The sequence below is a fragment of the Ascaphus truei genome, chromosome 18 (genome assembly GCF_040206685.1).
Source record: "Ascaphus truei isolate aAscTru1 chromosome 18, aAscTru1.hap1, whole genome shotgun sequence".
In the NCBI taxonomy this organism is placed as follows: domain Eukaryota; kingdom Metazoa; phylum Chordata; class Amphibia; order Anura; family Ascaphidae; genus Ascaphus; species Ascaphus truei.
In genome coordinates this window covers 27631981-27656418 of record NC_134500.1, presented here as the reverse complement: position 1 = coordinate 27656418, position 24438 = coordinate 27631981, and the positions used below count along the sequence as shown (strand labels likewise).

General features: G+C 49.3%; 1 protein-coding gene across 4 annotated transcripts in view; it reads right to left on the bottom strand.

The window, feature by feature from the left end:
* LOC142469076 (uncharacterized) overlaps window positions 1-23874 on the bottom strand; it is an 85560-nt gene extending 61686 nt beyond the window's left edge. For 3 of the 4 annotated variants that reach the window (XM_075575954.1, XM_075575955.1, XM_075575956.1), the window contains exons 1-9: window positions 23761-23874; window positions 17965-18311; window positions 14519-14655; window positions 11123-11441; window positions 9817-9914; window positions 7461-7560; window positions 6804-6929; window positions 5182-5307; window positions 3065-3169 (exon numbers count right to left, since the gene is read on the bottom strand). In XM_075575954.1, coding sequence (XP_075432069.1) covers window positions 3065-3169; window positions 5182-5307; window positions 6804-6929; window positions 7461-7560; window positions 9817-9914; window positions 11123-11441; window positions 14519-14655; window positions 17965-18144 — 1191 coding nt within the window. In that variant the 5' untranslated portion in view covers window positions 18145-18311; window positions 23761-23874. The remainder of the gene's footprint in view (window positions 1-3064; window positions 3170-5181; window positions 5308-6803; window positions 6930-7460; window positions 7561-9816; window positions 9915-11122; window positions 11442-14518; window positions 14656-17964; window positions 18312-23760) is intronic. The other variant, XM_075575957.1, reaches the window with a different exon arrangement.
* Window positions 23875-24438: the final 564 nt, after the last annotated feature.

Sequence of the window (24438 nt, the reverse complement as noted above, 5' to 3'; positions counted from 1 at the left end):
TGTAAATAACAGATCATGGGAATAAGTGCTTTAGACAAACATAACATTAAGGAAGAGGAGTCCCTGCCCCGAGGAACTTACAGTCTAATTGGTAGGTAGGGAGAACGTACAGAGACAGTAGGAGGGAGTTCTGGTAAGTGCATCTGCAGGGGCCCAAGCTTTATGTATCGTGTTCAGAATATCTACAGTGCTATTCATATGCTTCTTTAAGCAAGTGTGTCTTAAGGTGGGCCTTAAAGGTGGATAGAGAGGGTGATAGTCGGGTACTGAGGGGAAGGGCATTCCAGAGGTGTGGGGCAGTCAGTGAGAAAGGTTTAAGGCGGGAGAGGGCTTTAGATACAAAGGGGGTAGAAAGAAGACATCCTTGAGAAGAACGCAAGAGTCGGGATGGTGCATAGCGAGAAATTAGGGCTGAGATGTAAGGAGGGGCAGAAGAATGTAAAGCTTTAAAAGTGAGGAAAAGAATGGAGTGTGAGATGCGGGATTTGATCGGAAGCCAGGACAGTGATTTCAGCAGGGAGACGCTGAGACAGATCTAGGAAAGAGTAGAGTGATTCTGGCAGCAGCGTTTAGGATAGATTGTAGGGGAGACAGGTGAGAGGCAGGAAGGCCGGACAGCAGGAGGTTACATTAATCAAGACGGGAGAGAATGAGGGCCTGAGTCAGAGTTTTAGCAGTCGAGCAACAGAGGAAAGGGGCGTATCTTTGTTATATTGCGGAGGAAAAAGCAACAGGTTTTAGAAATGTTTTGAATGTGAGGGGCGAATGTGAGAGAGGAGTCGAGTGTGACCCCTAGGCAGTGTGCTTGGGCTACTGGCTGAATGATCGTAGTTCCAACAGTAATGTGGAAGGAGGTAGTAGGGCCAGGTTTGGGAGGAAGTATGAGGAGCTCTGTTTTAGCCATGTTGAGTTTAAGGTGGCGGAGGGCCATCCAGGATGATATAGCAGAGAGACATTCAGAAGCTTTGGTTTGTACAGCAGGTGTAAGGTCGGGTGTTGAAAAGTATATTTGTGTGTCGTCAGCATAGAGGTGATAATTAAACCCAAAAGATGTTATTAGGTCACCTAGAGAGAGTGTGTACAGAGAGAAGAGGTCCCAGGACAGAGCCCTGGGGTACCCCCACAGAGAGATCAATAAAAGAGGAGGAGGTGTTAGCAGAAGAGACACTGAAAGTACGATGGGAGAGGTAGGATGAGATCCAGGATAGAGCTTTGTTCCGAATACCAAGAGTATGGAGAATGTGAAGGAGAAGAGGGTGGTCCACAGTGTCAAATGCTGCAGAGAGGTCGAGTAATATGAGCAGAGTGTAATGACCTCTGTCTTTGGCAGCATGGAGGTCGTCAGTTATTTTAGTGAGGGCTGTTTCCGTGGAGTGAGCAGTGCGGAAGCCAGATTGTAGAGGGTCTAGGAGAGAATAGGTGTTGAGAAAATGGAGCAAAGCGAGAGAATACAAGACGTTCAAGGAGTTTAGAGGCAAAAGGCAGGAGGGAGACAGGTCGATAGTTAGAAAGATAGGTAGGGTCAAGCTTGCTGTTTTTGAGTAATGGTATGACTGTTGCATGTTTTGAAGGAGGAGGGAAAGGTTCCAGAGCAGAGGGAGGAGTTAAAAATGTGTGTGAGCGTAGGGATTAAAGTAGGAGCAAGAGGTTTTAGGAGATGGGAGGGAATGGGGTCAAGAGGGCAAGTGGTAGAGGGAGAAGAAGCGATCAACAGCGACACATCCTCCTCTGAGACAGTGGAAAAAGAGTCAAGGAAGGCAGGAGGAGAGTTAGGAAGAGGTGTAGGATGGGAGGAAGAAACAGAGGGGATGTTCTGACGTATGGATTCCACCTTTTCCTTAAAATAGTCAGCAAAGTCCTGAGCGGAGATGGAGGAAGGAGAGGCAGCTGAGGGTGGTTTGAGCAGAGTATCAAAGACAGAGAACAGTCAGCGTGGGTTAGACTTGTGCAGGTTGATTAGTGAAGAAAAGTAGGCTTCTTTAGCTTGCGAGAGGGCAGAGTTGAAACAGGATAGCATAAATTTGTAGTGAAGGAAGTCTGCGAGAGTATGAGATTTCCTCCAGAGGCGTTCAGAGGAACGAGTGGAGGAACGCAGCATGCGCGTGTGGGAATTTAGCCAGGGTCTAGGGTTAGAAGGGCGAGGGCGACAGAGAGAAAGCGGGGCATGTAGATCAAGAGAGGAGGACAAGGCAGAGTTGTAGTTCCTATTTATAAAAAATGTTTTACCAGGAAGTAATACATTGAGATTTACCTCTCGTTTTCAAGTATGTCCTGAATAAATAGATAGTTAGTAGTAAAAGACAATACAATAGAGATAGGTCTTAAAAGATTAGGAACATAGTTAACTGTAGTTACTTGGTGACAAACAAAGAGGTTCTTTTAAATCAAAATAAATGAATAAACAGTGTTCTAATGTTGATGATTGACTAAGAGGATTGGGTTGACTGAGAAAAACAGGTGATTGCTAAAATGTATAAAGATTGCATTTGGATTTATAGAATTCAGAATTACTTAACACCCAAGCTAAGGCCGCGCGTATAATGCCCGCGACAGGTGACACAACGCGACGGGTGATGTCACCTGTCACCGCTAGTGAAAGTTATATTTCGCTTTGCGGCGGCACGGGCGTACTGGCATTTGATTGGTTCAGAGGCAGTCACATGAGACAACAGACCTTGAAAAATCAAATATTGCCAGCTACCAAAATTCAGCGCTCCGTCGCATTGTCTCCGTCGCGCTTACTATAAGCGCACGCAGCAGCGGAAATGCAATTGTTTTCGGGCGACGTCGCCCGTCGCGGGCACTATACGCGCGGCCTAAGAACAAGCTAAGGATTCTCCCCTCTATAACTAAACTCTATGCGCCTGAATGATATAACTGAATGAAATGATGCTGTAAAAGATGTTTTCTATTGTCTCTGAATAAATTGAGAAAAGAACCGGACCTGTGGACTATTTGATATGTATTGAAAGGTGGGACATTTATTTGCACCCATTTAATGAGCAAATGTTCAGTGGGGAGACCGAGATCGCCCTCCTCTTCCTCACTCGGGCACCATCCTTACCTGCAAGAACCTCTCTCGGTCTGACTGTGCAGCCTTCAGCCGCAGGCTCAGATCCGAAACCTTCTCCTCCAACCTCATCGCCTTCGAGGACAGAAGTTCCTTCTCCTGCCGGAGGCAACAGAAGCATCAAGTTATGAGTCCAAAATAAAGGCGGATATGTATCAAGACGGAGCAAAGCTCGGCGCAAATGATTTCCTCTGCGTCAATTTGCGCCACCTGTACGACGCTTGGTAATCTTGTGCCTTACAAATTACAGGTAGAAATGTTGATACATTTTATCATAATATTGCACTGACTGTCTCCTCCCCTAACTGCTCCTATAACTCCTCCCCTAACTGCTCCTATAACTCCTCCCCTAACTCCTCCTCGAACTGCTCCTATAACTCCTCCCCAAACTGCTCCTATAACTCTTCCCCTAACTGCTCCTATAACTCCTCCCCTAACTGCTTCTATAACTCCTCCCCTAACTCCTCCCCTAACTGCTCCTATAACCCCTCCCCTAACTGCTCCTATAACTCCTCCCCTAACTGCTCCTATAACTCCTTTTCTAACTGCTCCTATAACTCCTCCCCTAACTCCTCCAACTGCTCCTATAACCCCTGCCCTAACTGCTCCTATAACTTCTCCCCTAACTGCTCCTATAATTGCTCCTATAACCCCTCCCCTAACTGCTCCTATAACTCCTCCCCTAACTGCTCCTATAACCCTTCCCCTAACTGCTATAACCTCTCCCTAACAGCTTCTATTACTGCTTCTATAACGCCTCCCCTAACCGCTCCTATAACCGTGCCATATAACTCCTCCCCTAACTGCTCCTATAACTCCTCCCCTAACTCCTCCCCTAACTCCTCCCCTAACTCCTCCTATAACTGCTCCTATAACTTCTCCCCTAACTGCTCCTATAATTGCTCCTATAACCCCTCCCCTAACTGCTTCTATAACTCCTCCCCTAACTGCTTCTATAACCCCTCCCCTAACTGCTCCTATAACTCTTCCCCTAACTGCTCCTATAATTGCTCCTATAACCCCTCCCCTAACAGCTCCTATAACTCCTCCCCTAACTGCTCCTATAACTCCTTTTCTAACTGCTCCTATAACCCCTCCCCTAACTGCTCCTATAACTCTTCCCCTAACTGCTCCTATAATTGCTCCTATAACCCCTCCCCTAACTGCTCCTATAACTCCTCCCCTAACTGCTCCTATAACTCCTTTTCTAACTGCTCCCCTAACTCCTCCCCTAACTGCTCCTATAACTCTTCCTCTAACTGCTCCTATAATTGCTCCTATAACCCCTCCCCTAACTGCTCCTATAACTCCTCCCCTAACTGCTCCTATAACTCCTTTTCTAACTGCTCCTATAACTCCTCCCCTAACTCCTCCAACTGCTCCTATAACCCCTCCCCTAACTGCTCCTATAACTCCTCCTCTAACTGCTCTTATAACCCTTCCCCTAACTGCTCCTATAACTCCTTCCCTAACTGCTCCTATAATTGCTCCTATAACCCCTCCCCTAACTGCTCTTCTAACCCTTCCCCTAACTGCTCCTATAACTCATCCCCTAACTGCTCTTATAACCCTTCCCCTAACTGCTCCTATAACTCCTCCCCTAACTGCTCCTATAACTCCTTCCCTAACTGCTCCTATAATTGCTCCTAAAACCCCTCCCCTAACTGCTCTTATAACTCCTCCCCTAACTGCTCCTATAACCCTTCCCCTAACTGCTCTTATAACTCCTCCCCTAACTGCTCCTATAACCCTTCCCCTAACTGCTCCTATAACTACTCCCCTAACTGCTCCTATAACCCTTCCCCTAACTGCTCCTATAACGCCTCCCCTAACCGCTCCTATAATCGCGCCATATACCTCCTCCCCTAACTGCTTCTATAACTGCTTCTATAACTCCTCCCCTAACGGCTCCTATAACTCCTCCCCTAACTGCTCCTATAACTCCTCCCCTAACTGCTCCTATAACTCCTCCCTATAACTCCTCTCCTAACTGAATCATATAACTCCTCCCCTAACTGCTCCCTATAACTCCTCCCCTAACTGCTTCTATACCCGCCTCTTATCACTCCTCTTGTAACACCCTTTCAGTATTGCTGAGTCAGTGCTCATACCAGGCTGGTGTTGTTGAATCCCAGTCTGAGGTCAGCAAGCTCCTCGTGCAGGCTGTGATGGGCCTGTAGAGAGTCTGTGACTCTCTGGTTCGCCTCGTTGGTTTGGCTGAAGGCCAGCTGACTCCCCTGCGAGCACACACAAGCGAAGAGTTTGGTAAAGCCGACGCCACCCTCAAGTGCAGAGATAAATACTTCTCTATTTGAGACGACAAAATAACCCAATTGGGAAACTGTATCAAGGTAAATTTCCAGTAACAACCCCGCCATCAATTGAGGCGGCCCACAAACGTACACCATTTCTCCTGAACAAGAGGCGAACGCGAAACGCGTTGAGGGGGCTGCACGTGGGCCGGCCCTGAGAGAAGAAGGAGGGATGACTTCCATAGATATCAGCGTCACTATTGCATTTTGTTGTTGTCCAGGATAAATCCGTAACTGGATCTACTTTTTCTCCTTCCAATTAAAAGATCAACTTGCAGAAGACCTGATTTTGGATACGCAGGACATGGGGACAGAGCTGCACTGAATGATGTAAAGATATATGGAACGTGTCCATGTCTACAGGCCTCCAGAGATAAAGTGACTCTCCCATGGCCAAATGGACCCGGGTCTGAAACCAGGTTCTCACCCTTCAAAGACAGTGTCATTAGCACTAGGCCAACACAGTACCCATGAATTAAACATGAGCTACTTGGTAACGCCATGGAGAAGGGTTGGTCTTGTGATCGGTCTACCCTGGAAGAGTGAGTTACTCACTACCAAGGGGAACAGTTGAAATTGCAGATGCTGAAACGTCTCGACGATCGGCAATGCATTACTCTGCATATTATCAATGTGTCCCTATGCATTTGTGCAAAGAAAGGCTTCAAAAATGGTACATGGTCTATATCAGGGGGTAGCCAACTCCAGTCCTCAAGGGTCACCAACCGGTCAGGTTTTCAGGATATCTCTGCTTCAGCAAGGGTGGCTCAATCAGACTGAGCCACTGATTGAGCCGACTGTGCTGAAGCAGGGATATCCCTAATACCTGACCTGTTGGTGGCCCTTGAAGACCGGAGTTGGCCACCACCTGGCCTATATCCTAAAAGTTATGCAGCTTGGAGGAAAGAATGGAGGGGGGGGGATATGATGGAAATGTTTCAATATTAAAAAGGTTTTAGCAAGGTGCATGAGAGAAGCATAATGCAGAGAGAGAGAAGAGCTGGGACAAGAGGTCATTCTCTGATGCTGGAGGGTGGCAGGCTCAGGGGAAGACGTGAAGAAGTACTTATTCACGGAAAGGGCGGTGAATTCATGGAACAGCCGCCCAGCAGGGGTGGTTTATACAGGAACAGAATTTAAGAAGGATTGGGGTTGACACAAGGCTAAATCCTAAATATCAAATAAACCAAAGAATCAAACACGATCTGAGGTTAGGAAAATGGGCAGACACGGGATAAGCCACGGGGTTCTTGTCCAACGTCAAATTCCTTGTTTTGTGTTTCTCTGGCCATCCACTTTCAGCACTGATGAGATTAACCGCTTCTCTGCCAGAGGAGTCGGGCACACGGCAAGTCCATCCGGCAGCGAAGGGGTTACAGACAAGATTCGGATCTCTCGGTCAGGTGGATGCATTTCCCTACCTCTCGCATCGCTCTGAGCTCCTCCACGGCCTGGTTCTTCTCCGCCTCCAGAACTTTTACTCGGTTCCGGAAATAAAGGAGGTTCTCTCGGGCTGTCCGCAGGTCCCGGCTCAGCTCATTATTGTCCTGCAAGGTCACGGGACGTGTCACCAAGAAACCAGGGGGTCATAAATGACATGAGAATGCTCCAGACACCCTACTTTTCTCATACAACCAGATGTGCCATGTACAGAACATTTTGGCACCATCATCATTATATCTTCTAACATTAATATATGTTATAGTTTTCAGGATAGGTTAATTGCTCATTTTTCAGAAGGAGATCCATTGATGCCCATTCTACTCCCGCATGTGTTACTGGGGGCACATAATCACTACCCCAACCAACCACGCAGTCGAGATCGCGAAAGAGTGGTGGAACTCAACTTCTGTCAAGGGAAAGGATTATGTCGTCAATGTATCGGAACGAGTCATGTATAACTTCAATGACAATATGAAACATATGGATGTTTTGTCATACACAAAGAGCGCAGTGCGAAACTTCCTAAAGCCTCTCCCTTGCAGGACCTTCCACATCTGTCATGGATATTTAACACTTATTAAGCACCATTTAGTAAATCCAGGTGCAAACCCAGTCCAAACCCTGTGTCGTTTTACCGTGGGAGACTTCCGGCTCAAGTTTGTCAGTACGTTGCTGTGGTTCATGTTTTCCAAACTAGATTTTGCCTTCACCACTTCTATCTCCAGATTAATAATCCTGACAAGAAAGGGATGAGAAACTGGACTTTGAAAAATTACACAACTCAAAGCCACCATCATATCGAGGTGAACATGATAGCGCCCCTACAAATTCTCATTCTAGTGAGCAGAGATGTGTGACACTGTCCCAACTGGGCTTGCAATTCTTGGGAGGCGTTTTTATTGAAAAAGTTGCTGTTTTGCGGCATATTTTGCTAAATTTTACAAGGCTAATCACAGTGATTCAGATCCTGAAATAGGACTTTTGTTGGAAGTGAGATGGGGAGCTAGAGAGAAGGGGAGAGAGAGAGAGGAGGAGGGGGAGTGGATACAGGAGACAGAGAGGGGGAGTGAGAGTGCGAGATGTAGAGTGTGTGACGGAGAGAGGCCATAAGAGAGAGTGCATAAGGGAGATAGAGTGTGTGAGGAAGAGAAAGAGGGGAGAGATAGAGAAAAGGGGGGAGAGAGAGAGTGTGAGATGGAGAGAGAGAGAAAGAGACGGAGAGAGAGTGTGTGAGGGAGAGAAAGAGGGGGAGATAGAGAGAGGGGTGAGAGCATGGGAGGAAAAAAAAGGGAGGGGAAGAGAGTGCATGAGGGGAAGAGAGTGCATGAGGGAGAGAGGGGAAGGGAGAGAGAGTGTGATAGAGAGAGGGAAATAGAGAGAAGGGGAGAGAGAGAGTGTGATAGAGAGAGGGGGAAATAGAGAGAAGGGGAGAGAGAGAGTGTGTGAGGGAGAGAGAGGAAGGAAGAGAGAATGTGATAAGGAGAGAGGTGGAAGAGAGAAGGGGGAGAGAGAGTGTGTGAGGGAGAGAGAGGAAGGGAGTGAGTGTGAGATGGAGAGAGAGTGTGATAAGGAGAGGGGGGAAATAGAGAGAGAAGGGGAGAGAGAGAGTGTGTGAGGGAGAGAGAGGAAAGGAGAGAGAGTGCGAGATGGAGAGAAAGTGTGATAAGGAGAGAGAGGGGGGAAATAGAGAGAAGGGGAGAGAGAGTGTGTGTGAGGGAGAGAGAGGAAGGGAGAGAGAGTGCAAGATGGAGAGAAAGTGTGATAAGGAGAGAGAGGGGGAATAGAGAGAAGAGGGGAGAGAGCGTGTGTGAGGGAGAGAGAGTGCAAGATGGAGAGAAAGTGTGATAAGGAGAGAGGGGGGAATAGAGAGAAGGGGAGAGAGTGAGTGTGTGTGAGGGAGATTTCCCAGGTTTCCCATCACAGGTGTGTTCACAGATATCTCTCTCTCTTTCTTTCACTCTTTCCTCCAAAAGCCCAATTTCAGGGTCTTGATCAGCGGTAGATTTCCAAATCCGCCGCCCTTAGACACTCGCCTGTGCCTGTCGCCTGTGCCTGTCGCCTGTGCCTGCCGCCTGTGCCTGCCGCCTGTGCCTGCCGCCTGTGCCTGCCGCCTGCCGCCTGTGCCTGCCGCCTGTGCATGCCGCCTGTGCCTGCCGCCTGTGCATGCCGCCTGTGCCTGCCGCCTGTGCCTGCCGCCTGTGCCTGCCCCCTGCCGCCTGTGCCAGCCGCCTGCCGCCTGTGCCTGCCGCCTGTGCCTGCCCCCTGCCGCCTGTGCCTGCCGCCTGTGCCAGCCGCCTGCCGCCTGTGCCTGCCGCCTGTGCCTGCCGCCTGCCGCCTGTGCCTGCCGCCTGCCTCCCTGCTTCCCTGCCTCCCATTCAGAATCCAGCATCAAATGACGCCGCGGAGTCACCAACATGACGTGCAGTGCACCACGTTACCATGGTAACGTGACATCATTTGACATTGCGACGCTGCGTGACGCAGTTTGGGACTTCCACGGCATCATTTAACGTTCGATTTTGAAGGAGAAGCAGGGCAGCAGAACTGAGGCAGCTGGCACAGGTAGGTAAGTCACATTAGGTCCGATAGGCGAGAGCACGGCAAATGCAAATGGCGGGGGACATTTTTGCAGCCCCAACATTTTGCCGCCTTAGGCCCGGGCCTAACGGGAAATCTGACACTGTGAACCTTTTTCTGGTGAAACCAATGGTACATTTTGCACGATTCACAAGGTCCTGCAAACATTTTACACGTATGTACATATGTACGCAGTAAGTATGTAGCGCAAAAGGGATGAGGGGGCAGTTTAAAAAGACCATGAACCACTGGATTCACCGTAACTTGGTAACCGTTTCATAATTAGTGGTTAGTATCTTCATTATCTTGATTTCTCTTTCCCCTCATTATAAGTACGGTATAAAAAAAAAGTTACACCGCAAAACATGCTGAAAATGACCATCACAATCCATCTGTGGTGAGGATGCCCCAAACCTGTCCTGTAGTTCTCCTCGTTGCCTTTTATCTTCGTATCGAGACACCTCCAGCCACCCTTTTTCCTTCTCCAGTTGAGATATAGAGGTTTCCAACTGCTGAGGGACAAAGCGGATGCAGCGTCAGTGCAGTGTCCAGGGGAGACCTGTGTGTAGAGCTGCCACCTCACCTCCCCCTATGGCACTGCCCGTGTACAGGGCTGCCACCTCCCCCAGGGCACTGCCTGTGTACAGGGCTGCCACCTTCCCCAGGGCACTGCCCGTGTGTAGGGTTAGCACCTCTCCCGGGGAACTGCCCATGTCTAGGGTTGACCCTTCTCCCAGGGCACTGCCCGTGTGTAGGTTGGCCCTTCTCCCAGGGGACTGCCGTGTGTAGGGTTGGCCCTTCTCCCATGGCACTGCCCATGTATAGGATTGGCACCTCTCCAAGGGCAATGCCCATGTATAGGGTTGGCACCTCTCCCAGGGCACTGCCTTTGTGTAGGGTTGGCCCCTCTCCCTGGACACTGCCCATGTGTAGGGTTGGCACCTCTCCCTGGACACTGCCCATGTGTAGGGTTGGCACCTCTCCCTGGACACTGTCCATGTGTAGGGTTGGCCCCTCTCCCTGAACACTGTCCATGTGTAGGGTTGGCCCCTCTCCCTGGACACTGTCCATGTGTAGGGTTGGCCCCTGTCCCTGGACACTGCCCATGTGTAGGGTTGGCCCCTCTCCCAGGACACTGCCCATGTGCAGGGTTAGCACCTCTCCCAGGACACTGTCCATGTGTAGGGTTGGCCCCTCTCCCTGGACACTGCCCATGTGCAGGGTTAGCACCTCTCCCTGGACACTGCCCGTGTGTAGGGTTGGCCCCTCTCCCAGGACACTGCCCGTGTGTAGGGTTGGCCCCTCTCCCAGGACACTGCCCGTGAGCAAGGTTAGCACCTCTCCTAGGACACTGCCCATGTGCAGAGTTAGCACCTCTCCCAGGACACTGCTCATGTGTAGGGTTGGCACCTCACTCATGGCACTGCCCATGTGTAGGGTTGGCACCTCTCTCCTGGCACTGCCCTTGTGTAGGGTTGGCCCCTCTCCCTGGACACTGTCCATGTGTAGGGTTGGCACCTCTCCCAGGACACTGCTCATGTGTAGGGTTGGCACCTCCCTCATGGCACTGCCCGTGTGTAGGGTTGGCCCCTCTCCCAGGACACTGCCCATGTGCAGGGTTAGCACCTCTCCCAGGACACTGCTCGTGTGTAGGGTTGGCACTTCCCTCATGGCACTGCCCGTGTGTAGGGTTGGCACCCTGCCTCCCTGTCATCCTTACTTTCTGTTTGAGGGCCAGAAGTTCTGTCTTGGCTCGACTTAGCTCCACTTCCTTGTCTCGCTTCCTCAGCTCCTCCGATTGCCCCTCCAGTTTCCCCTGAGCATCCCGCAGCTGCTGCACCAGACCCGCCCGCTTCTGGGCGCTTTCTGACAGGGACGCCCTGAGGTCCATCTCTGACCCGCTCCACCCCCTGCGGCTGAGCGGCTGCTCCAGGCCGGACTCCTCGGGAGCCCAGGTGGGGAGACGGGACAAGGAATGTCTCCTTGAGATTGGAGGGCTGGACTGATTCCTGGTGTATTCTGTGTCAAAGGGCACTTTACTGCGAATTAAAATTCGGGCAAGGATTAATCAAGAGTTAGTGCCAGAGAAGGAGTAGGGGGGGAGATCGCATGATCTGTCCTACACTATACACATCATCAAATCTCTATTTCTCCCACCTTGGAATATCCAACACCCAAAACATTGGCTCGGTTGACTTTTCAATTCTTTACAAGTACACATCGATCTCTGTAGCTCTATTACCTCCTACTGCCAACACAACGCCTTGCCGAGGATGCCACCTTGGCATTGAAGATTTGCTTCATTAGATGGGCGCAAATAAATGTCCCACTTTTCATTGATATATCCGTTCTGATTCCTTTCTCAGTGTATTTAGAGACACCTAGAACATCTTTCAGAGCCTCATTTCAGTCAGTTTACGTCAGGTTCTCAGGCACATAGAATGTGGTTATAGAGCGGAGAATCCTTAGCTTGGCTGATGTTAAATGCTTCTGGATTCTATACATCCAGGTACAATCTTTTATACATTTATCTTAACCAGTCTTACCTGAGAGCAATCACCTGTGTTCACTGTCGGCCAAATGTCCTTAGTCGATCATCAACGTTAGAACAATGTTTCTTCATTTAGCAATATTTACTTTGATGTACAGTACAAAACGTCCTTGTTCCGTCACTAAGTAACTATAGGATTAACTGTGCGCTAATCTTTCAAACCGATCTCTATTGTATTGTTTTACTACTGTAAGTAACTGTTTCTAACTACCCTTTCATTCCAACTCAACAGACATTAAACATATATAAGTGTCTTAGGCTAAGGCCCCGCTCCCTCAGTCAGTTCGCCCGCACTGCAGACAGGCGGGGCGCTGACAGACACAGACCGCGATATGCGGTCTGTAGGGAGCGGGAGCCGGGGCTGGAGTGGGAGGGAGGGGCGTGGTTTAAGCGGAGGGGGGCGTGGTTTTAGCAGAGGGACCCGCTACCCCCCCCCCCTCCACGGGCTCGGGCTCCCGTGCTGCAGGAGGGAGCTGCTGCGGGCTGCCCTACTCACACGCTGACACTCAGGCACACACACTGGCACTCATGCACACACTCAGGAACACACATACACACACACAGATAGGCACTCAGACACACACATACACACACACAGACAGGCACTCACGACGCTTTCCCTCCACACTCTCCTCCCCTCCTCCCGAAGCCTCCCCTCCTCATTGGCTCACAGCCACACCACGTGACGCGTCGACGCTTGGGATTACAATTCTCTTGAATCCCCTAGCTGCTGACGCGTCACAGCGTGTAGTGAGCTGTGCAGCCAGGGGGGCCCGGGACCGGCTCGGGAGGATTCTCCTGCTGGTGGGGAACGCTCGTGCGGCCGCCCGCGCCGCCGGGCGCAGCGGGTCCCAGCCCTTACACTCTGGGTCTTTTGAGCCCGCCCTCTCCCACTATCTATATCGTGTGTGAGTGCACATTTTTGTGATCCCCTCTGGGATCATTTTTGTAGACATTAAACATACAAAGTTTTATACAAAATGGAAATGAATATAACAGGATGTCTACGCCTGCCTGTCTTCAGACTGATTAACTTCTTATCTTTTCAGAATACTAAATTATTTTAGCAAGTTACGTGCTGAATATATATGTATATAGACAATATAGCGCCATTGTTATTCAGGCTTGAAATAGTCCTATCTTCAGGTATTAGAAGACATTCAATATTCAGAGCTGGAAAAATCCATTCATCCAGGGGGCACACGCGTGGACCGCTGGCCACTGCAGAACGTCTTCGGAATCAATCCCCGCTCTGCTTCCCGAAGCTGCGTCCCATAATGCCTTGCGAAGCACTGTGCGAGATATTGTCGAGCGGGAGTTCCGGAAGCAGAGAAGGGATTTAGAGCGGCCCATGTGTGGCCCCACCTGGACGAGGGGATTTGTCCAGCTTTATTGGACGTATCCTGATGCCAGGGGAATACAAGGCTTTGTGCTGGCAGTGGGAAGTAATAGAGCTACAAAGATCGACGTGTAAAAATTGCCCCGGCCATCGTGGTGGACTTGTGCTGGTAGGTGACATATTGTCAGCCCTTCTGTTAGCTTTCATTAAGCTCATAGCTACAAGTAATTTGGATGGCCATTCACCCCTTGTTAGGGAGGTCTCCTTCCTCAGTACGGGAAGGTCTGCTTCCTCAGTACGGGAAGGTCTCTTTCCTCAGTACGGGGAGGTCTCCTTCCTCAGTACAGGAAGGTCTCTTTCCTCAGTACGGGGAGGTCTCCTTCCTCAGTACGGGAAGGTCTGCTTCCTCAGTACGGGAAGGTCTCTTTCCTCAGTACGGGGAGGTCTCCTTCCTCAGTACGGGAAGGTCTCCTTCCTCAGTACGGGAAGGTCTCCTTCCTCAGTACGGGGAGGTCTCCTTCCTCAGTACGGGAAGGTCTGCTTCCTCAGTACGGGGAGGTCTCCTTCCTCAGTACGGGAAATTCTCCTTCCTCAGTACGGGGAGGTCTCTTTCCTCAGTACGGGGAGGTCTCCTTCCTCAGTACGGGAAGGTCTGCTTCCTCAGTACGGGAAGGTCTCCTTCCTCAGTACGGGAAGGTCTCTTTCCTCAGTACGGGGAGGTCTTCTTCCTCAGTACGGGAAGGTCTCCTTCCTCAGTACGGGGAGGTCTCCTTCCTCAGTACGGGAAGGTCTCCTTCCTCAGTACGGGAAGGTCTGCTTCCTCAGTACGGGGAGGACTCCTTCCTCAGTACGGGAAGGTCTGCTTCCTCAGTACGGGAAGGTCTGCTTCCTCAGTACGGGGAGGTCTCCTTCCTCAGTACGGGAAGGTCTCCTTCCTCAGTACGGGGAGGTCTCCTTCCTCAGTACGGGAAGGTCTCCTTCCTCAGTACGGGAAGGTCTCCTTCCTCAGTACGGGAAGGTCTCCTTCCTCAGTACGGGAAGGTCTCCTTCCTCAGTACGGGAAGGTCTCCTTCCTCAGTACGGGAAGGTCTGCTTCCTCAGTACGGGAAGGTCTGCTTCCTCAGTACGGGGAGGTCTCCTTCCTCAGTACGGGGAGGTCTCCTTACTCAGTACGGGGAGGCCTCCTTCTTCTCTGTACTGTAATATTCAGTGGTATCAGTGCATACCTGGCACACTCCAGTGAGTGGATCCCACGCAGGGGACTCACAGACCTCGCTCTGTCTGCCTGTCTCGGGCTCAGGGTCCCCCGGCTGTAGTCTCGCCACTGACCGCCCTGGAGGTCTGCTTCTAAGTGTCCGGCAGCCTGGCCGAGGATAAAGCAGGAGGTAAAAGGTTATAAACGCTGAGATCTCTGGGTATTAATAATGACTTACCCACCCACCCCTACGGTCATTATCTTACACATATTAATAACTAACGTTCCAGCTAAATAGACCCTTAATTGAGTTCATCAATGAACACCCTACACCCGCACCCCCCCCCCCCCCCACCCCTGGCTCCCCAGATGTGTAGTGTTTGTGGTATTGGTTTTGACACACAAACATGGCCACCGGGGTTACAAACATCACCGACGGGGTACAAACATGGTCGCCGGACTACAAATATGGCCACAGGGTCACCATTAGAAAGCTACTACGTTGGCTCCTGATGATGTCGCCACTTTTCTATTGGTCGCCAGGTCTGGCCTTGACTCTGCTGCCATTTTGTGTCCGGCGGATACATATATTTCCCGGTGCTTAAGCAGGTGAACCGGGGGGGGGGGGGTCCTAAATGTAGAGGGGACATAGAAGAGCTTCAGGGGAACCAACCCCCAGCCATTCAAGGGGGGAGGGGGAATGGAAAAAAAACCCTGCTTTAATCCTGTGAAGGCCGGAAGGGCCACAGTAGCAGTGTGCTACAGCCTGCTCCGGCGCATCGCCATCATGTGATCACTCCTTGTGATATTTAACAGACCCCTTCTCGCCCTTTCCAACGCTGGTTTTATTTTTACAATCCGTCGCTCCGTTCAGGAGATAGAAGCGTTTGAAATAGAAAGGGTCCTGGAGGATAAAATGCGGCTCTCCCCAGTGCCCAGAGCAGGCTAAAGGTTACCATGGCAACCTCAGCAGCAGGAGATTAAGGAAATTGTGATTTTTTTGACACTAGAAAAACAACCTTTAAAAGAGCAGGACATGGTCAGGGAGAAATATCAAGGACAGAAGCACAGGAGCGCACCAAGGTAAGGATGATTGTATAATGTATTAAACAACAAAGCAATAAAAAAGCTTACATGTAAGTAAGGATAAGTACGTGTCCGAGTCAACGAGATGTTCATCAGATCGGCACCATAATGAGTCAAACCGGGGGGCAGTTACAGTTCCGCTTCATGTTCCCCCAAGGGATGGAATAGGGAAGCTAGTTACACAGTTCGCTCGCGACGCGTTTCGTATAGTAAATATACTTCATCAGGCTTCACACAAGCAACGAAACGCGTCGCGAGCGAACTGTGTAACTAGCTTCCCTATTCCATCCCTTGGGGGTTAGCCTACACTGTAGTGTATCTATTCCTGTCGCGACCCTTCATCCCAACCGGCATCCACAGACGTTTACCGGGGGCCTTTTTCCCCACACATGCGCACACGCTCTGCATACATCGCCACCATCCGCACACACGCGGAGGCAAAATTTGCAGCAAGTGCTACGGAGTGAGCCCCAGCGCGCGGGACCACCACATGAAGCAGAACTGTAACTGCCCCTCGGTTTGACACATTATGGTGCCGATCTGATGAACATCTCGTTGACTCGGACACGTACCTATTCTTACTTACATGTAAGTTATTTTATTGCCTTGTTGTTTAATACATTATACAATCATCCTTACCTTGGTGCGCTCCTGTGCTTCTTTTCTTGGTCGTCTGGTTCGCCGGCGGGGTCTTCCACCGGAGTTCGTTTTTTGGAGTGAGGGGAGACCCTTCAAATCATTGGAGCAGCAAGAGGAGGGAGAAGAATCAATTTCTGCAACACTAGGAAGCAAGAGCGCGGACTGAACTTTCTTTGTCAGGGAGAAATATATTAACATTAAAACAGCAACACACGTGGAATCTGATATGTTGTTTAAATAAATCAGTTCTGTACAGTAGTATTAGATACTGTAATAGTGACTGTTTTATTACACCGAGTAGCCTATGATTTGTATAGCACGTTTAGCCCACCTCCCCAGCAGTGCAAGATCGTTGCAACACTTTCCTGTTTGGGATCGTTTGTTGCCAATGTTCCCAGCAGTTTGAGCTGCAAACTGTAACAATTGATAATGTTACCTTAGTAATATAATAATACATTGTAGCTGCTGAGTTACACTGCCAGTCGCACAATCAGGATTGTGCCAGATTTATCACAGGCGCGCCTAACGATTGCCAGTTTAGGTAAGAAAGTAGAATTATACATTGTTGCACGCTTAACATATATAAATAATAAGAGAAGGGGGGATGTGGACGCCATGTTATTATTCTGTCGCTATAAATATACGTGCTCCGATGCATTAATTGATGCTGCGCCATTTTTGGTATGTCTGCGTCTGCCTGTGACACGATGTGGGGTTACATTAGGCGCAGGTCTGCGTGTTAGAACACGGCACACTTTGCCTTCCTTTTCTCGCCGTGACGTCAATCTTTCTTTTAGCGCAGAAAACTGGCGCCAAATTCTATAACAGTAGGAACACACGTCAGAAGGGATTATGGGAGATTTGGACGCGGGCTGTCTCGCTCCGCCAAAGTACGTTCATTTAAGGGTTAGTTTAGCGGGTTCGGGGTTAAGGATAGGGCTTTCAGGGTAAGGGGTTAGGTTTTTAGGGTAGGGGGATTAGGGAAAGGGGTTAGGGGTTAAGATTAGGGGTTTTTAGGGTAAAGTTAGAGATTTACCTTAGCAGTGAAACGGCTGGCAGTGAGATGTGCCGGCGGCGAGGGGTGCCCCCGTTAGGGTGATGTCACTGCTGACACGATTCCGATGGGCGCGGGATGATGTCACGGCGTGCAGATATAACGCACACAAAGATGGCCGCCCTGACCACACCACCATTATAATGAAATATGAGTCCCCCCTACTCAATTTTATATGTAACCTTTTTGGATGGGAAGCAGGGGGTCCCCAGAACTGTGTCATTTTCAGCTCTGGGGACCCTCTGCTTACTGAAATACTGATGAAAGTATCATCCCACCCAGGGGAAACAAAATGGAGGTTGAAATCACGATGTTGCGCGTTTGCTGACTAAAATCTTTAAACTGTGCCCAAAACCTAAATTAATCCGGCTGCATAATCCCCTCTCACTTCGTGACATTAGCAGACCTCAAAGGACCTTCTCTGAGAAAATGAAGGCAAGACCTTGTTTCTGATTAGACCCTTGGTAGTCAGCACGGAAAGCAGCTCTGTGCTGCTTAGTGGAGTAGGAGTTACAGTGTAGATGTCCTACTACAGGATTTGGGTTAAATAAAAATAAATAAACTTGGTTAATCTGATTTAAAGGGCGTCACATGGAACTCACTTCCCAAACAGGTCATATTGGGGGAGGGGGGATTGGGACAACTGCCCCGGTAGCCCCCCCAGGTTGGGCAGGTAGGGTATTCCACTCAGGACTCACCTCAATATTCCTCTCCAGGTCAGACAGACAGAAGGGTCTTGAGATTTCCGTCCCATGTCTGCTGCTTCCCAATTCCTTGGAAACCCATCGGGGAGATCGTCCACTGGTGTCCACTGGGTGATGATATCCACCATAGCGCGTGGGCAGGCTGACAAACCCGTTGCAAACCCGATAAGACATTTATACAGGGCAGCGGGGGGAGGGATGGGAGCAGGGGGTGTGGGAGAGGGACAAAGACGATTAGGACCTCATGGTGACCTGGTCTGGTTGATGTCAGTGGGATCTCCTTCCAGTCACACGTCACCGATCGGAGAAGAGGAGTGAGGTCTGGTGGGACAGGCGGACACCTACAATATGACAGGGAGGCAGAGAGAGGAACAAGAGGATTGTAATACGGCACATACAGGAAACGTGGCCGTTCCACCCAAGGCATGCCACTATTCCACGTCTTCCATTTAATTGATATAACAGACACAAACACACCTCTCATCCATCCCACTGAGATATCAGGGACACATACCTATCATCCACACTACTGAGATATCAGGGACACATACCTCTCATCCACACTACTGAGATATCAGGCACACATATCGCTCATCTGCACTACTGAGATATCAAGCACACATACCGCTCATCCACACTACTGAGATATCAGGCACACATATCGCTCATCTGCACTACTGAGATATCAGGGACACATACCTCTCACCCACACTACTCAGATATCAGGAACACATACCTATCATCCACACTACTGAGATATCAGGGACACATACCTCTCACCCACACTACTGAGATATCAGGCACACATACCTCTCATCTACACTACTGAGATATCAGGGACACATACCTCTCATCCACACTACTGAGATATCAGGGACACATACCTCTCATCCATCCCACTGAGATATCAGGGACACAAACCTCTCATCTACACTACTGAGATATCAGGGACACATACCTCTCATCCACACTACTGAGATATCAGGCACACATATCGCTCATCTGCACTACTGAGATATCAGGGACACATACCTCTCACCCACACTACTGAGATATCAGGAACACATACCTATCATCCACACTACTGAGATATCAGGGACACATACCTCTCACCCACACTACTGAGATATCAGGCACACATACCTCTCATCTACACTACTGAGATATCAGGGACACATACCTCTCATCCACACTACTGAGATATCAGGGACACATACATCTCATCTACACTACTGAGATATCAGGGACACATATCTCTCACTCACACTACTGAGATATCAGGTACACATACCTCTCATCCATCCCACTGAGATATCAGGGACACAAACCTCTCATCTACACTACTTAGATATCAGGGACACATACCTCTCATCCACACTACTGAGATATCAGGTACACATACCTCTCATCCATCTCACTGAGATATCAGGGACACATACCTCTCATCCATCCCACTGAGATATCAGGGACACATACCTCTCATCCATCCCACTGAGATATCAGGGACACATACCTCTCATTCATCTCACAGGGACACATACCTCTCATCCACACTACTGAGATATCAGGGACACATACCTATCATCTACACTACTGAGATATCAGGGACACATACCTATCATACATCCCACTGAGATATCAGGGACATTTACCTATCATACATCCCACTGTGATATCAGGGACACATACCTCTCATTCATCTCACAGGGACACATACCCCTCATCCACACTACTGAGATATCAGGGACACATACCCCTCTCATCTAAACTACTGAGATATCAGGGACAGATACCTCTCATCCACATTACTGAGATATCAGGGACACATACCTCTCATCCACACTACTGAGATATCAGGTACACATACCTCTCATCCATCTCACTGAGATATCAGGGACACATACCTCTCATCCATCCCACTGAGATATCAGGGACACATACCTCTCATCCATCCCACTGAGATATCAGGGACACATACCTCTCATTCATCTCACAGGGACACATACCTCTCATCCACACTACTGAGATATCAGGGACACATACCTATCATCTACACTACTGAGATATCAGGGACACATACCTATCATACATCCCACTGAGATATCAGGGACATTTACCTATCATACATCCCACTGTGATATCAGGGACACATACCTCTCATTCATCTCACAGGGACACATACCCCTCATCCACACTACTGAGATATCAGGGACACATACCCCTCTCATCTAAACTACTGAGATATCAGGGACAGATACCTCTCATCCACATTACTGAGATATCAGGGACACATACCTCTCATCCACACTACTGAAATATCAGGGACACATACCCCTCTCATCTAAACTACTGAGATATCAGGGACACCTACTTCTCATCCACACTACTGAGATATCAGGCACACATACCTCTCATCTACACTACTGAGATATCAGGGACACATACCCCTCGTCCACACTACTGGGATATCAGGCACACATACCTCTCATCTACACTATTGAGATATCAGGGACACATACCTCTCACCCACACTACTGAGATATCAGGGACACATATCTCTCACTCACACTACTGAGATATCAGGGACACATACCTCTCACCCACACTACTGAGATATCAGGGACACATATCTCTCACTCACACTACTGAGATATCAGGGACACATATCTCTCACCCACACTACTGAGATATCAGGGACACATACCTCTCACCCACACTACTGAGATATCAGGGACACATATCTCTCACTCACACTACTGAGATATCAGGGACACATACCTTTCACCCACACTACTGAGATATCAGGGACACAAACCTCTCAATTACACTACTGAGATATCAGGGACACATACCTCTCATCCGCACTACTGAGATATCAGGCACACATACCTCTCATCCACACTACTGAGATATCAGGGAGATATCAGGGACACATACCCCTCTCATCTAAACTACTGAGATATCAGGGACACCTACTTCTCATCCACACTACTGAGATATCAGGCACACATACCTCTCATCTACACTACTGATATCAGGGACACATACCCCTCATCCACACTACTGAGATATCAGGCACACATACCTCTTATCCACACTACTGAGATATCAGGGACACATACCTCTCATCCACACTATTGAGATATCAGGGACACATACCTCTCACCCACACTACTGAGATATCAGGGACACATATCTCTCACTCACCCTACTGAGATATCAGGGACAAATACCTCTCACCCACACTACTGAGATATCAGGGACACATATCTCTCACTCACACTACTGAGATATCAGGGACACATACCTCTCACCCACACTACTGAGATATCAGGGACAGATACCTCTCATCCACACTACTGAGATATTAGGGACACATACCTTGCATCCACACTACTGAGATATCAGGGACACATACCTCTCATCCATCCCACTGATATATCAGGCACACATACCTCACACCCACACTACTGAGATATCAGGGACACATATGTTTCATTCACCCCATTGAGATAGTAGGGATACATACCTCTCACCCATCCCACCGAGATATCAGGTACACATACCTCTCATCCACACGACTGAGATATCAGGCACACATACCTCTCACCCACACTACTGAGATATCAGGGACACATACCTCTCATTCACCCCCACTGAAATATTAGGGACACATACACCTTACTCATCCCACTGAGATAGGGACACATACCTCTCACCCACACTACTGAGATATCAGGGACATACATACCTATCATCTACACTACTGAGATATCAGGCACACACATACCTCTCACTCATCCCACTGATATATCGGGTACAGATATCTGTCACCCACCCCACTGAGATATCAGGCACACATACCGCTCATTCATCCCGCTGAAATATCATGGACACACATACCTCTCACCCATTCCACTAAGATATCAGGGGCACACAAACCTCTCACCCACCCCACTGAGATATCAGGGACACGTACCACTACCAATCACCCACCCAACAGATATTAGGCACACATACCTCACACCCACCCTACTGATTAATCAGGGACATACATACCTCTCACCCACCCCACTGATATATCAGGCCCACATACCTCTCACCCACCCCACTGATATATCAGGCCCACATACCTCTCACCCACCCCACTGATATATCAGGCCCACATACCTCTCACCCACCCCACTGAGATATCAGGCACACATACCTCTCACCTACCCCACTGATATATCAGGCCCACATATCACTCACCCACCCCACTAATATATCATGCCCACATACCTCTCACACACCGTGTGTGTAAAGTTAGCTACACCTCATTACATGCTAGGAACACATACTTACATTTGTAATTATAGCGTAAACAAAAACGCATTTTTAAAAGTAATGTTGGGGGGGGAGTGGGGAAATTATATTTTATCTGCAAATCTCAGAGAAAAGGGCAAAGGTCCGGTTATCACACGGGAAAAGAAAAGAGCAAAATATGGACGTCGGGTGATCGCCAAATGATTAAAAAAACAACAGGATTTTTTATGAAGCAAATACGCTGTATTAGGGGGTATCTATTGAATTTAGATTGTAAGCTCTTCGGGGCAGGGATTTCCTTTCCTATTGTCTGGCTTTGCTGCACTTATTGTATTATTATAATTCCCCGTACTGTATTCTTTGTGAAGCGCTGAGTACACTTTTGGCGCTATATAATAAAGACATACAATACAATACAATTTGGACTAACAATTGATATTTTGACAACGAGCTTCCGTGATGTCGCTCTCTTCCGCAGGTCCAGCTATGAAGCGACAAACTCGCCAATATATCTGCGTATTTTACCCGGCGCGGTCTCGGATAGCCGCGCGGCAATTAAAAATAACACAAACAAAATACCGATCAAGTCGCACATAAAAAGAAATGAAATCATTTCTAGGAGGGGGAAAAATATCCCGCGCGATTTCTGTTTGTCTCCCGCGCGCAAGCGGCCGCGTTTTATTCCTCCCGCCGGAGAACTCCAGCATGCTTAAGTCCACAGGGTGGGCGATGCCAGTCCTCAAGGGCAGCCAACGGGACAGGTTTTCAGGATATCTCGGCTTCGGCACCGGTGTCAGTCAAAGACTGAGCAACTGATTGAGCCACCTGTGCTGAAGCAGGGATATGTTGAAAACCTGACCTGTTGGCGGCCCTTGAAGACTGGAGTTGGCCATCCCTGATATAGGCCATGATCAGGTTTTCAGGCTATCATTGCTTCAGCACAGGTGGCTCAATCGGTGGCTCAGTCTTTGACTGACACCTGTGCTGAAGCAGGGATAGCCTGAAAACCTGACCATGGTCTATAGCAGGGGTGGCCAACTCCAGGCCTCAAGGGCTGCCAACAGGTCAGGTTTTCAGGCTATATCCCTGCTTCAGCAAAGATGGTTCAATCCTTCGACTGAGCCACTGATTGAGCCACCTGTGCTGAAGCACGGATATCAATAATACCTGGCCGGTTGGTGGCCCTTGAGAACAGGAGTCAGTCATTATGACTGAGCCACTGATTGAGCAACCTGTGCTGAAGCAATGATAGCCTGAAAACCTGATCATGGCAGGGGTATTGTGAAAACCTGACCTGTTGGTGGCCCTTGAAGACTGGGGTTGCCCACCGCCGGACTTTAAAAATTAAAAACCGTGGAATCACTGCAGGAAGCATCAAAATCTGTGCGCTTACAGCGATAATAAAAGTCCATTAGGAAACGGCTTATTGGGGTAACCCTCTCTGTGTGCACCAAAGGCATTTTGGGGTCCGGAAGGCAGACTCACCTGAGGTGCAGAAAGCAGGGAGGAGGGGGCGGGGGGGTCCTGCAGGAGACCCCTGTGTGTCCGGTCGGCTCTCAGACCCATTTAAAGAGACAAGCCGTGCGCTCCTATGGAAACCAATGCAACAAGGTGTGGGGCCGGCTGCTAGCTAACCGGCTCACATGGTGAAACCAGGCAACCGTCACTGGCAAGCCTCCCTGCAAACACCGTCCCGCCTGCCAGGGATTAACCCCTCGCTGGTGTGAGGCAGGCGGACGTTACCCCCACGTGTGCTGCATTACTGATTTATTTCACCTCTAACACACTTTATATAAGTTGTGGGGGTTTGAGGGGGGGGGGGATAAAAAAACAGTGATAGACACCCGCCACCGTGCAGCACGTAAAAATACTACGTGTGAGCGCATTCATGCGACCCTGCCCTTCCCCGTTATCTCTTAGCGCTTCCACTGCAGGCGGGGATTCTGGGAAATGACAAGCACACAGTGTCACTTTTTGCTTCTTACCCATTGTGACACGGAACCCCTATAAGCTTATGCCTGCCGCGTTACGCCGCTTTGTCAGCCCGGACTGGGGTAAAGAAGCGCCGAGCCAGCAACCTATTCGCAGACAGCAGATTTCCACCTTTTTTGTGGGTCTCTTCAATGGGATTTTCAGAAAAATTACCGGGGCATTTAATGAGAA